Genomic DNA, 14,327 nt, shown 5'->3' with positions numbered 1-14,327 from the left:
CAGCTAACGGTCCGCGCACCGCCTCGTTAGCCCTGGTGCGTCCTCCCCGCCCCTCTCTGCGCGCCTCCCAGGCGGGGCGCGGTCACGTGCCCACGGGCGTGGGGCCTCGTGGGGGTGTGCAGCAGCAGGAGCAGGGGGCGGGGAGCCTCCGCGTGACTAAGGGCCTTTGGCTTAAAGGAGCCGCGGCCCTGGAACGGAGTAGGCGACTTGGGCCAGTGTCCGTCCAGACTAGTGAGAGAGAGCTCAGCACCCCTCCACCCTGTCTGCTCGTGCATCCGTCGCACGTAAGACCTAAGGCTCACGCCAGCCGCTTGTCTCTTTCACACCCGGCGGGGCGGGGCGGGGCTCGGCTCGGCTCCTGGCGGCAAGGACCTTGCTCCTTTCCAGGTGAGCCTGCAGTCTGTGGAGAGCCCCGCGTGGGCGCGAGCACGGCCCCTTTAAGGTGGAGGGATTGGGCTTCGTGCAACGCGCGCCTTCCAGGCCCAGAAGTCACGTGGCTTCTCACGTCCGATTGGCGCGAGGGCTCGAGTCCCGGGGTTACGCGCGCCTGGGTGTCGAACCCCGCGGTCTCCTGGCTTTGAGGTGGGTCCAGGCGCGGGCGGAGAAGGGCCTGTAAGGTGGCGCGGGTGTGGAGTCCTGTAGGCTTTCTGGTGTGACCTGGTGAGACCCATGCATGTGGACCCGACGTCGTGGTGCCGGTATTTTCCTCAGCGGTCAGGTGCGCAAAGGCAGCGGATGAAGAAGGGGCGCCTTTGGAGGCCGGGGCTAGCGGGACGTGGGCAGGAGCGGTTCTTGTTGGTACTCCTGCGGGTCCTTGGGGTCAGGGCTTCTCTACGTGGGTGTCCCCGAGTCCCATCGACTAGGGCCCTGAGGACCCCAGAGCCTCACGGCCTCGGGTGTCTGCGCCCTGCCTTCTGGGGCCCCTGAGTGCCTACGGCGGGGTGCGCGTCCCCCGCCCCCAGCTTGCTTGCCGGGTCTCCAAACGGCACGGCGGCGCCCGGGCTGGGCTCGCGTCGGGCGCGGGCTTAGAGCTCGGCAGGCGCGTGCTACGCGCTACTTGTGCGGGCCCGGCTGGACGCGTCCGCGGGCTAGTTAGCGCCCTGTAGCTGGTTCGCTTACACTGAGGTGTTGGGAAAGAGAAGTCTGTCCAGACGGAAAAAGCAAAACCCGGGAAATACAAGTGGTCGGTGTGTTTCCTGGGTTGTTTGCTTTTCTCAGAGCTGGAGAGGCTGGGCATTCTGATGCAGGGAGCTCCTAGGACGGGAGCGTGCAGGGCTCATGCTGGTCGCTTTTCCTTCCTTATGGAGTTTGCCTGGAGAGAAACTACTCCCGAAGCCCATTGCTTTGCTAGTGTGAAAGAGTGATTCGATTTAAATGTGGTGGCCTGGTGGTGAGTGCTTCGGACTGGGCATGGTGGAGCATTCTGGGAAACTGAGGCAGGAGGATTACAAATTTGAACCCAGCCTGGACAACTTGGCAACTTTGTGAGATTTTGTCTCAAAAAAAGGAGGTGGGGTGGGAAAGGGATGCAGTTCACTGCGGAGTCCCTGGGTTCAATTCCTAGTACTGAAAAAATGGGGATTTGAAAGTTGGCTACTTTAAATATAGGTAACTCAGTTTCTCTTGTATGAAAATATTTGCCTTCCCCATCCTTTTGTGTGCCTAGACTCGGGTGTGTGGAAGGGAAATTGTGCCAGCCTGGACAGCAGACAGAAGCTTAGAGAGTTAATGCGGTGGTGAACATGGGAACATTTGCAGTTACGAAAGCTTCAGGGGGCCCTTTGCTTTTACTGTGGTACACATGACGGTGTTCATCATGCAGAAAGCGGGTGCTGATAATAAAGTTTGAAGACTCCAGGCTGAGCACCAAACTTAATAACAGATGAGCTAATGATAATGGTTGCCCCAGTAAGCATTTTTACTGAACACAAGTTTTGTCTTTAATCCTTAAAATAGGTTGCAAAATAGGGTGCCTGAGGTAACATAAATGAGTGAAGGAAGATTGTTTTCCCTACTGACCTACGGAGTTTGTGCCTCTAGGAAGGGAGCAGCCATTGTTGCCGAGCAAAAATGCCGGCCTGGATTTGATCTTTGACTTTTCTCTAGTCAAGCTGGCAATCTATATTAAAAATGTAAAAAAAGTGTGGACATATATACATACATATATATATACACATCCATATACATACATATATATATACACATACATATACATACATATATATATACACATACATATACATACATATATATATTTGGTACCGGGAATCAAACGCAGGACCTTGCACCTGCCTGGCAGGCACAGCGCTGCTGAGCTACATCCCCGGCTGTAAATGTAATATTTCTTAAATGTTGGATTCAACCTGGTAGCTAATTTGGGATCTGTCTTAAGACATTAGATTTCTCCTTGTTTTACAGATGAGAGTCATGAGGCCATTAAGTGATAAAATCAGATACTGGGTCTTTCTGGTTCCATAGCCCAGCTTATTACATTAGGTGTATTCTGGTGTGTAAGAGGGTTTAATTGGTAATGGACAGTGCAGGGAAAAAGGCTGTGGCTGGTCCCATGGCAAGGCAGAGTGAGTCTTAATTGCATTGGTGAATTGCCTGTTGCTGTAGAAGTCAGTGGGTCTTCTGAGCACTAGTACAGCAGGGTTGATGGCAGGAGGAGTGTGGTGTGTCTATCATTCCATGATGTGTGTCAGAGCTGTTCGCTGATTTAAGAACCAGCTGTCTGGAGAAAGCAGGCTCCTCCCAAGGTGGGGGTGACCCTTCCACTCTGCTGTGCAAAAGACTATTCCTAATTCAGTTTAGTTAAAATTTCAATAACTTTTTACTTCTGGGGCAAGGCAAATTTGAAATCATATAATTGTTTAAGAACCATATATTAGAGGACAAAATGGAAACAAAGCTTTTGTACATAGGAAGGGGAAGGTGCTTGAGGGAAGAATGGGATAAAATAAAACTTATTAAGAAAGAAGTGCACAATGAAATAAGTTTAGAAAGACCATGTATTAGTAGAAAAGAGCTTACTAAATCTGACTTTCTGTTTTTGCTAAAACTCCCATAAGGATGACTCTTAGATTTGCAGGAAGAATTTTAATAAATGTTTATTGGTTTTGGTGCTGGATAGTGAACCCAGGGACTCCTGCATACTAAGCACATGCTCTACCACTGATAAAGTTTTTTAAAAGCAATATGTGGCAAAATATTTAGGGGCAAGCTCTTAGGGCATAAAAAGGCCCTGCTCCAGGAATGAGGGGTGTGGAGTCTTAATTCTGGAAAAAATAATATCAGCATTACACACAGCCACACTAGCAGATGTAAAAGGGTAGAATTTAGTGGTAGAGAGCACATCGAAAGCCTTCAGTAGAGATTTTTCTGTGAGACTGTAGACTCATATACGAGCTGAGTAGTGCTTTTACCTAAGCCCAAAAAAGTTATAAGAACTTTTTTGGCAGGAGGAATTTATTATATAATTTTTAAATACTTTTTATTTTATTCCGTTCCCCCCTCACGTTCCCTCCCCTCCCTGTGTACAAAAGCTTTGTTTCCAATTTTTCCTTCTATTTTCACTTCTTTCTTGTCTCTTTCTTCCTTTCTCCCTCCTTCCTCCCTTGTTCCCTTTACCATTTGAACACTTTCTTCCCATTTCCCAACATCCATTGTACATCTCAGTCCTTATTTCCACATTCAGTTTCTTACACCAGAGAAACAGTGTGGTATTTAAACACGTGTGTCCAATTTATTTCACTTAAGAGTATGAACTTTGAAATGTTACCTGTCTTTACCCTTCTCTAGCAACCTTTACCAGCTAGGTAGTCAGCTATAAATTCAGTGTTTGCAGATTTGGGCTGGGGCGGGATGAGATAATTTTAGTTGTCTGTTTGCTGGTGTCTTCATGCTTTATGCTAAGTGTATTGTGTGCAACTTTTCTCATTAGTTTCAGGTCCTTTGGCTAAATAACAGTTCCCTAAAATTATGTTTGTTTAAAGGGCAAGTTAATTAGTAGGTTTAGGACTGGAGATTTAGCTCAGTGGCACCACACCTTGCCTGGCAGTCACAAGGTCCTGAGTTCGATTCCTAGTACTGGAAAAAAAAATTAGTGGGTCTGTACTTCTGCCTTAAAGGTTGGGCAGGAATGTAAACTAAACTCAGATATTAATGTATAAACTGTTGTTTTCAGTAGCTAGTGGTGGAGGCAGTAAAAGAATTATGGGATGAAATGCATGTTTTTTTGCGTGTGTTATGTAAGAGCTGCAAGTAGTCTCATCCTAGTCTGCAAATCTGATTTTCCTGGGCAGTGTATATACTGAACTTACTCTGGGAAGAATTTGTCAAAAAATCCTTAGGGCAGAGGGGTAGGAAGGAGGTTAGACCTAGAGGTTGAGAATTTGGCCTTTGTTGTTTTATTTAAAATCAAGAAACACTGATTGTACCTTTTTAGTGTTTATTAAGCCTTTTGGATCCTTCTAACTCCGCCTGTTTCCCTCTCACATTGCAGCTTTAGAAATGTCCTTTTATTTTTTTCTTCTGTTGTTGCAGCATATTTTTAGTTAAACCTGTGTATGAGGGATTCTTATCTTCTGTAAGCACACATACCAAGCATTGAAGGTAAGACTCCACAATAAGTCATTTCTCAATTATAGCTAAAGAGATTAAACTAGTGTGTATAGTGTACATAATACTTAATGTTTTTGTAGGAAAATTATCTGGCTTTCCATAAAAAGTATCCAAATTTCAGGGTGTCAAATCCACGATGTAGATTTAATTGCCAGTGACTTTTGTTAGTGGGATTTAAAAAGACTCCTGTTAGGGATTATTTTGCTGCCTTAATATATAATGTATTTTTAAGTAGCTCTGGTATGTGTGTAGAGGTATTCTTGACTAAATGAGGCTAAGCTTTGTTAAGCTTTGTTTGTTATTTGTTCAAGAGAATAATACTTAGGTGTGGATGAACTGAATTCTCCTTCACTTTAAGTTTTCCTATATTGGAGCAATCCTTTTAGATTATAATGAGTTAACACTCTTTGTTTTTTCATTTTTTTAAGGCATTTCTGCTGGCTTTCCTGGAGGTAATTGGAGAATCCCCAGAAGGGTTCAGGTCTAAAGATTGATATGTGTTAGAAATGGGTCACTGTTGATTCAGGGAGTAACTTGACTAATATTGTTACTGATTTCTTTATCCTTGGCCAGTATAGTGTACAGTGGAGTATCATCCGGATAGGTTTAGCACCACTGCCTGCAGTCTTCTTTGATACAGGTGTGACTGCCTGCAGTCTTTGATACAGGTGTGAGAGTAGCTTTCTTTTGTTGGAAGAAAGCAGTTACCTTGAAGGGCAGGTGGGTTTTTGTGTGTGTCTTTTGACAGAACACTTAATCTCTTACTACTTAACACCTGTGCTCTCAGCATTCTGGCTTTGTGCTCCTGGGTTCTGTCTCCATCTGTCTTGTGAATTGTCCGTTTCTCCTGAGACTTTTTTTTAAAGCTATAATCTTACAATTGTTTTGAAGCTGCAAAAGTGTTAGAGCTGTGTCTCTGAGGTATAATTTGGAATTGAAACTGATCCTAGATTATAGTTTCTGACTACCTCTTTTTGTTGACAATGGAGAGTTAAGTTTAGGATGAAAAATGATTATTTTAATTTTATACAGTGAGTTGTTGGTTAAGCCAGAACTGGAATTCACATTTCCTCATTTCTAGACTAGTGTTATTTCTAGAATTTGCACATCTTGATCTCTCTTTGGTTGGTCTCTGATTATTTCATTTTACATAAAATTGCCACTTGGTTCAGAAAATTCTGTGGCTTTTTTTTTGTAGCATGTAAGTCCCCAACCTAGGAACAAGTTCCATTCCAGGAGAATTGTTCATAAGTTGGATTCATTTGTGAACCAACAAAGCAAGTCTTTTTTTTTTTTTTTTTTGAAGTGAACAAAAATTTTTATTTATTCATTTCTTGCATTTGAAGTATTCTTCCATGACATCCTTGACCTGAGATTCTTTGCCATAGTCCTTATCCACCACACAACTGCAGCCAACAACTTTTCGGGGTATTCCCTCTCGGTCAGTTTTACAGAGGCCTACCCATTCCCCTAGTTTCTTGTTGTCATCAACCTTAATTAGGTTGATTTGGTGCTCAGCACAAAGGGCCTCCACTGACTTTGCTTACATAGACTCATCACAGTTGGATACAAGCACACAAAGATGGGCTTGGCACTTGTCTAAGACTTCTGCAGCTTCGCGAATTCCACGTGCTAGGCCTTCGTGGATGAGGGCGGTCTTCAGCACCTCTTATAAAGCCGTGTTGACGTCCATTACACCTCCAACAGCAATGCCTTCCTCAGCCATGGGGGCAGGTTACGGGTGAAACCAAATCTTGAACACACCCGGGCCTCCACCTCAGGGCGGCAGCAGGGAAAGAGCAACAAAGCCAGTCTTACACGGTACACCTGTGAAAGTTTGTAGCTAGAATGTTGGAAAGTTGGGGATTTACTGTATTTGGGATTGAACCCAGATCCTTGCACGTGCTTCTTAGCAAGTGCCCTACCACTGAGCTACACGCTCAGCCTTGTGGCTTTTTCTTATCTGGTCATTCTTGTCTTGATGCTTGGAGGTTTCTTTTTCTTTCTCAATGCTATATTCCCTGTGGTTCAGTCTGTTGAATAATTCCTGTCCCCTCATACAGGGATCCATGGATTCCTGTAGCTACCAAGTTTTAGGTTAAGCACTTTACCCTTTGTTGCTTTCAAGTCCTATGGTTGTTATTGGGCTATTGAACACACATATCTGAGACATTTTAAACCCTGCTGGGGTTTCTAATTCTAAAAACAATTTCTTCCCTTTCTTCATCTCTTGGAGCTAATCTGATTCTGTTTCACCCAATTAGTCTAATTTTTTCCAGCTAGATTATAGACTTTCTTGTCCTCCTGGAGGTAAGATCTGTATTGGGGTGTTTTGTTTTTTCCCAGCAGAGGCCTTACTACAGAAAGGTGCTAGGTAAGTACATGGTTGTAGCTTTCCTTTGGAAATTTCTTCCTAATGTTTATAACTACAAAGCCTGAATGTGATCCTACCTCGGTGTCATCTGTAGCCCTGTATCCTTTCATTCTTTCTCCATTCCCATTGCTATTTCACTAGTTCACGTATTCCTTGCATGAATGTTTTCACTCTGATTTTCCTACCATGCTTCTCAGTGTCAAATCTGACAGCCACTCTGTCATTTCAGGATTTTAGGTTTTAAGTTTGGACCAGAGATATACCACATTGAACAAAAAGCAAAGAACCCAGGAACAATGTAATATGATACTCTGGGATACAAAGATTACCATTATGTTTATTGATTGCTTTCTCATGCAGTGTCCACTTTGGTGACCAAGGATAAATAACAAAGTCACAGACTATTAAGGAGTTGATCTAATAAGAACACAAGCACATAGTTGTATGCTACTGTAAATTGAAAGCTGAACAATAAACATATACAGAAATAACACGAGAAGAAGGCATATAAAAGAAAGCTTTTGGCAAAACAGGCTTAGCAGAGGAAAGTAAAGACACTCTAGGCAAAAGGAACAGTATTTACAAAGACATTGAGGTATGAAATAGAAGGCTGTTTTTAGTCAGCTAATAACTGTTATTATTCGGATTTTAAGCACAAGGGATACTATGCTAAGACCTGGCAATTGTACTTGTGTTCTTGTACGAAAGAGAAATTAGTACATGTGACTATAAAAAGGTATGCACAAGAATATTTTCAGCATTTTTATTCATAACATTCAGAATCTGAAAGAAAAAAATGCCCCTGTGTCAGGGATCCCCAAGACCATGCTCAAGTTAGATGATTCACTAGGAGGATTCATAAGACAACATAAAATTGTACTTGTGACTAAAATTTATTAAAACTAAAGGATAGAGAAAAACCATGAAAGGGACAAGGTGTATAGAGCAGTGTTTGGGCAAAACCGGGTTCAAGCTTCTAAAGGTCCTTTGCTAGAGGAGCCATACTGGACACCATTTAATTCCCCCATGACTGACTATACATGTAAAATGTTACCGGCTAGGGAAGCTTGTTAGAAACTTGGTGCCCAGGGTATGTGATTTGTTTTGTTTTGTTTTGACCAGGTCAGCTAGGCAGCTTCTTCCTGGAATGTACCAAAATTCTAGACTCCAGGAGGAAAGGAGGTATTTGTCATAAACCATATTGTTCATCCAGTTTAGGTACAATAAGTCATTCTTGTCAATAGTGGGAATGGTGGGTTCTCAAAAGCAGAGTTCCAAGATGTCAGCCAGAAGACAGCAGTCAGGTATGCTATTTTAACTCCTTTCTGCTTGCTCATAAGCAGTTGTGTGGGCAAGTTGTGATGTATCTGTGTCTGCAGCATACTATACAGTAATAATAAGCTACAGGACTGCCTTGTAACATATAGAAATATACAAAGGGGAGGAAAAAAGCTAGACCCAAGAATATGTGTTACATGGTTGTTGGTAAGAAATTTAAAAATAGGCAAAACTAACCAGTGACCACAGATGTCTGAAAGAACACCCTGTGTGTGGGAACCTATGGAGTGTAGAAGAGTTCCGTTTCTTGATGTATGTGATAGTTACTCAGGCGTATGCAAATATGTGGAATGGATCAAGTGTGTACTTATGACTAGCATCTTTTACTGCATGTATATATCCTGTGGTTAAAACAGAAGTAGTAAGGCCTGGGGATTTAGCTCAGTGACTCTGCGCCCACCTCGAAAGCTCAAGGTCCTGAGTTTGATCCCTGGTACCAGAAATAAATAAATAATTGGTATACTCATTATGAAAAAAAAAATAAAACAGATGTAGTAAGAATCTTAACTCGGCCAGACCGTGAAGGTATCTTTTTAATTGTTATGGCTGAGGAGCTTTGCCTTTACAGTGGTCCTTGATTCTCGAAGCTTCATGTGTGGGCCCCTGAAGGGCTCCCAAACCCTACAAGACCACAAAGTCAAAATTATTTTAATAATTCTAAGATAATTGTTGCATTTTTAGCTGTTGCCATTTGCATTGATAACACACAAGCATGGGAATGAGCGAAACATCTGGTGCTTTAGCAGGAATCAAGGCAGTGCCATTAAGCTGTAGTAGCAGTCATTGTATCCTTCCTGCTACACATCCTCCCCAAAACAGTTTCACTTCCAAGTGTCCTTGAGGAAGCAGTACAAATTAACTTTATTAAACTTCAAACCTTGAGTATATGCATTTAACATTCTGTGTGACAAATGGGAAGTCATCGTAGAGCACTTCTGCTTCATATCCAAGTGAAGTGATTGTCAAAGAAAAAATTGTTTATGTGGTTGAGTTTCAAGAAGAGTAAGCTGCTTTCTTTTTCATGAAATATCTTTTCTTTTGAAAGAACCACCTGGCAAACTGAGCTTATTCAGCTTTGGGTATTTGGCAGATATTTTTGTAAAAGTGAACACAATGAGCCAGTTGCTTCAAAAAAAATAACTGACAGTATTTTTACCAGGGGTAAAATCTGAGCATTGAAGAAAACTACAGTTTTGGAAAATGTTTGTTTGCTACCACTTCTCCAGTATACTTAAAGATGAGAGTGGTGGTGACATTTGGGTGTCAGAATTTACAAATATGTGCATAACTCAGTGAACCACTCTTTGTCAAATGACTATCATATATATTATAAATTTAGCCATCCAAAAATGCAAGGGAGACTAATACATTTTAATGTAGTAGCATATGAAGAGTACATCCATATGGTTTCAGATTCTGTGTTGGAACTAACCTTTAAGAAGTTGAGCCAGGTGCAGTGGGCCATGCCTGTGATCCCTGCACTCCAGGAGGCTAAGGAAGGAGGATCGCAAGTTCAAGTTTGGGCAGTTTAGCAACTTAGACATGTCTAAAAACAAGAAGGGCTGAGAATGTAGCTCAGTGCAAAGGCCCTGGTTCAATCCTCAGTTACCCCATACCCCCTAAAAAATTTCCACTTGAGTTTTGGTATGGTATCAAAGAGGAATAATGTCAATTATCTGAAAATGCTGTTAAAACGTTCCTCCTTTTTTCTACCTGTTTATCTGAGGCTGAATTTTCTTCTTATACCTAGACCAAAAAAATATATGGCAACAAATTACAGAATCAAATAAGAAAATCCAACCATCTTCTGTTAAGCCAGATATGAGAGATTTGCAAAACTCTCAAAGATTAACTTTTCACTAATTTATTTTGTTTTGGAAAATTGTGTTAATATGTAATGGATTTGTTTTCTTAAAGTAATAAGTATACTTTTTAAGTTTTAATTTTCAGTGGGTAAATTTTGATATCCACCTGCACAAAAGATAGGCCCTCAGTAATTTTAAGAGTATAGAGTCTTGAAATGAAAATGTTTGAAGACTACTGCTATGTGGAGTAGAAGATCAGACTTGTACTTCTCAGAGATTTTATAGGAATATCCAGACAGAATGAAACATCTTGAAAGGCTCAAGAAATGTCCATTAGGGCTGGGGATTTAGCTCAGTGGTGCCACCGCTTGCCTTGCAAGCGCAAGGTGCTGAGTTTGATCCCCCGGTACCAAAAAAAGAGAAAAAGATGTCCATTAGATTTGAATAGGGCATAGTAAACTTAGCAGAAAGTTTCAGAGTAGCATTTGTGGGAAGGAAAAGAGACATCTGATACTTGACCTCAGGGATTAAAGAAATGAACAGGGTCCAGCAGTAGAGGCGAGGTTACTCTGTACAGAAGCTGGAGGAAAGACATACTTTTAGAGGTCAGTATGGGGTTAAGGTAGGATCTAAACATGGGAGAGAGCTGATCCTGTTTATAGACAGAGCTCTGTTAAAGGTGTGGGAGGGATAACTGATCAGAATGTTCCAAGGTTGTGAGAAAAAAGACACTTCCAAACTGTCTTTGCATAAGAAAGAAACTCCTTTGGTGTCCGGAGGAAAAATTACAGTAGTAGGAGCTATGTCAAATTGGAAAGGGCAAAAATAGGGCCTATGTGACCAGTTATCCAGAGCCTTCAGTGACTTTTGTTCTTCATGAAAATTTGAGACTGTCATTCTTGCATTATGAATGAAAAGACATGCTCAGAGAAATTTAAAATCTTGGTCAAAGTCATCTAGTTAATAGAGTACTAGGATAGCTGCAATAGATGCTGTGCTGGGTACTGTGAGATACAGTGTGTAGCACCTTGTAGTTGATCAAATTGAAGTGCTATTAGTGCATACAGCTACCAGCGTGATAGATAGGTGTTGCAGGAGCTGCAGTTGTAGTGACCATGTGCTGTTGATATTCTTGAATGGCCTTCGTATTAAATATTCCCTTAATGGTCTCATAAATGTATTTTGGAAATTTTAGTATTTCTTTTTCCAGACTGAGTTGATAGAGCTCAAAGAATATTGGACAATAGATGTACCCTATAGAAACTAAAGAATGGGCTGGTGATTTAGCTCAGTGGCACTGCACCTGCCTCACAAGTGGAAGGTCCTGAGTTTGATCCCCATATCCCCCCACCCCTCAAAAAAAAAAAAAAAGAACCTAAAGAATAACCAGAAACTGGGTGTAGTGGTGCATGCCTGTCTGTAATTCTAGCACTCTGAGATTGAGGCAGGAGGATTGCAAGTTTGAGCCTAGCCTAGACAACTTAGTGAGAACCTGTCTCAAAAAATACAATAAAAAAAGATCTCGGGACCTACCTTAGTGTAAAGACCCCAAGTTCATTTCTCAGTACCTGTGGGAGAGAGGGAGAGTGGGGAGAGAGAGAGGTTATGGCAGCTATAAAGTCTGTAATTTAGGAGTATAGTGTCTTTGAGGGGGAAGCGTGCTGGCAGTGTGTTGGGGATTTAAAGGATGAACAGGAGGTTAAGTAAACTATTGTATAATATTTTTCATGACTGCTTATTGAAAGCCTGCTCTTGCATTGTTCTTCAGCTTAGAAGCGCACCCCCCCCGTGTGTGTGTGTGTGTGTGTGTGTGTGTGTGTGTGTATGTTTGTATGTTTGTGTTTATGTGTTTTACTGGAAACTGAATCTAGGGCCTTGCTGATGTTAGATAAGGGCTCCACCTTTGACCTCCATCCTCAATCCTTTTCAAATTATATCTTGAGAACAGAATTCTCACTAAGTTGCTCAGGCTGTCCTCAAACTTGAAACCCTCTTTCCTCAGCCACTCAAGTTTCTGGGATTATAGGCATGAGCCACTGTACAATAGAAGTTGTAATTCTGAAACCTTTCCAGGTATCTTGAATTATCCTTTCTTATCTTGTAGCATTTTGTGCTTTTCTTGATCTCCACTTATGTAACTGGATTTCTTTGTCCCATTTAATGAATTCTTCTGAGACAGGATTGTTTTTATTCATTTCTGTAATCTCAACATCTTCTAACCTAGCAATTTTTCAGTATTCATAAAGTAATACTAGATCGAACTATGTGCAGTTGGCATTTTCTTGGTTGAAAAAGGTGAAATATTTGCAACTTCAAATGACTAACCTAAAAAATTTTTATTCTTTACATCATTGCATGGGGGACTTGAGGTGGAGGATCAAGGAGAAAATTAAATACATATAGAGGAGCATTTTAAATAACTATAGTCATTGAAGTGCAGCCAGAAACTTGACATAGAGTGGCCTGGCTACTTAAAGCAAATGTGGAAATTTGACTAGACAGTATACATTCTTTCATAAGGAAAATGTAATAATTTCTTATAGGAAGCTAGCATTTCCTAATTTATATTTATCTATATGATTATTCACATAAGGGATGTTGAAAATACAGAAAACGGTATGCTCAAAATTCTAAGTATAAATTATACAGGGGTTTTTGTTTACTTTTGTTATTATTTAGTATAAAACTAAAGGGCAGATTCCCAGAGTACATCTCAGAATCAGTTCTTGAGGGATCTAAACAAATTTCTGTTGCTCTGACTTAATTGAGAAAAAGTCTAAATGTTCAAGACCAGTGCTTTTAGCTAAAAAAATCTTAGAAAACATTGAACACCTTTGAAGAGGGCTCATTTGATTCCAATCCATGGACCCCCATTTTAAACTCCAACTGGAGGAATGAATTGTGTGCCCTTACGTCTTCCACTGATCTCTCAGCTGGCTCTTGATGACTTTGTAGTAGATGATTAACAGTGATGATCTTGAAGGAGTCTGTAGTGTTGGTGTTGTGTTGATTAAAAGCAACCCAAATAAATACCCAGAGATAGTAGAGTTGGCATTCATTTATGACAGTTGAATATTATTCTCAAGGATTTGCCTGGAGGCAAAGTGATCTCATCACCATGCTGAGCCTGAAGAATATGGTATAGTATTTGAAAGGAAGTCCCGGGTTTCCAAATTAGGCAATTCTGGATTTGTTCAGTCATACAAATATGTATAAAATTTTGGGACCTTACTCTTTAACAAACATACCCATATGGAGTGGATTCAGATCTTTAAAGATTTATAGTTTCAAATTATGGACATCAAAAAACCAAAAAATATAAACCAAAAGAACCATTATAACCTAAAAGAAGTAAGTTTGTTTTTTGGTGAACTTGGCTAGGATGAATAACTTGAAATTCTGGTAACAATGGTTTTACTACCTGTATGGAATCATACATCTGTCATCATAGTTATTTATTGAGGGTATCCATGTACTTTATTTCTAGTTACTATAAAGTCTGCAGAGTAGGTATACCATATTTTATACCTTAGGCAACTAAGGCTTAGAATGACATGTAAATGATACACTTAGTATTTATACTCCAAAGCTTGTATTCTGCTTTTTGAAAGAATGATTCACATTTTTGGAGAGGAAGATTCTTCCGTATGGCAAGAGGAATGCTCTTTTTTTGTAGGTTCCCCCTCCTATCTCACCTCCGGTGTCCCAGTTGATGATCACAGCTATAGGGAACTACTTGTTTTGGCATGAGAGTTGAAGAAGAGAAAATTGAGGCCTGATCTAAAATAACTTGTATTAGTAGCAATTCTTCATGAGTCATTCTGTTTTGACAGGTAAGCAGGTAGAACTTGTTTTATCTTCAGGGCATTTTTTGCTATATCATCAGCACTAAATTTGACTGACCTGATTTTCAGTATTATTAGAGTTTGCACTCTATAAATCTTTGATCTATCTTAAAGCCTACTTTGTTGTCCACAGTGAAGAACCAACTAAAGGTCAAAAACTGCAAATGATGTCATTTTATGGCAAAATAAACCAAAAATAATAGCAGTAGTAGAATAACCAAGAAAAAGTGTTTTTTTTTTCACAGTGGAACGTTGGTTTGAATTTAGAACTATAGATAGATCAAAGTTAGGATATACAAAGTAAATGGGTTTGTGACTATAGGGTGATAATTGCTTTCTGTT

At 40.9% G+C, this 14,327-nt stretch overlaps 1 protein-coding gene and 1 pseudogene across 14 annotated transcripts in view; one reads left to right on the top strand and one right to left on the bottom strand.

The window, feature by feature from the left end:
• The window catches only part of Cpeb1 (cytoplasmic polyadenylation element binding protein 1), an 82,467-nt gene that overhangs the window by 758 nt on the left and 67,382 nt on the right, over positions 1-14,327 (top strand). For 4 of the 14 annotated variants that reach the window (XM_004852849.4, XM_013075137.3, XM_004852848.4 and 1 more), the window contains exon 1: positions 582-718. The exons of 4 other annotated variants lie outside the window; for them this stretch is intronic. In XM_004852849.4, coding sequence (XP_004852906.1) covers positions 674-718 — 45 coding nt within the window. In that variant the 5' untranslated portion in view covers positions 582-673. Of the gene's footprint in view, positions 1-84; positions 388-430; positions 719-14,327 lie in introns of those variants that run through there. 6 more of the 14 variants (XM_087188525.1, XM_013075139.2, XM_087188528.1 and 3 more) reach the window with 5 other exon arrangements.
• LOC101698639 (small ribosomal subunit protein eS12 pseudogene) lies at positions 5,931-6,380 on the bottom strand (annotated as a pseudogene).

The sequence above is a fragment of the Heterocephalus glaber genome, unplaced genomic scaffold, assembly GCF_053883595.1.
Source record: "Heterocephalus glaber isolate CG9 unplaced genomic scaffold, H.glaber_assembly_v1.0 deba00001531, whole genome shotgun sequence".
In the NCBI taxonomy this organism is placed as follows: domain Eukaryota; kingdom Metazoa; phylum Chordata; class Mammalia; order Rodentia; family Bathyergidae; genus Heterocephalus; species Heterocephalus glaber.
Note: the sequence above shows the minus strand (reverse complement) of the source record. Positions and strands in the feature narration are given on the sequence as shown.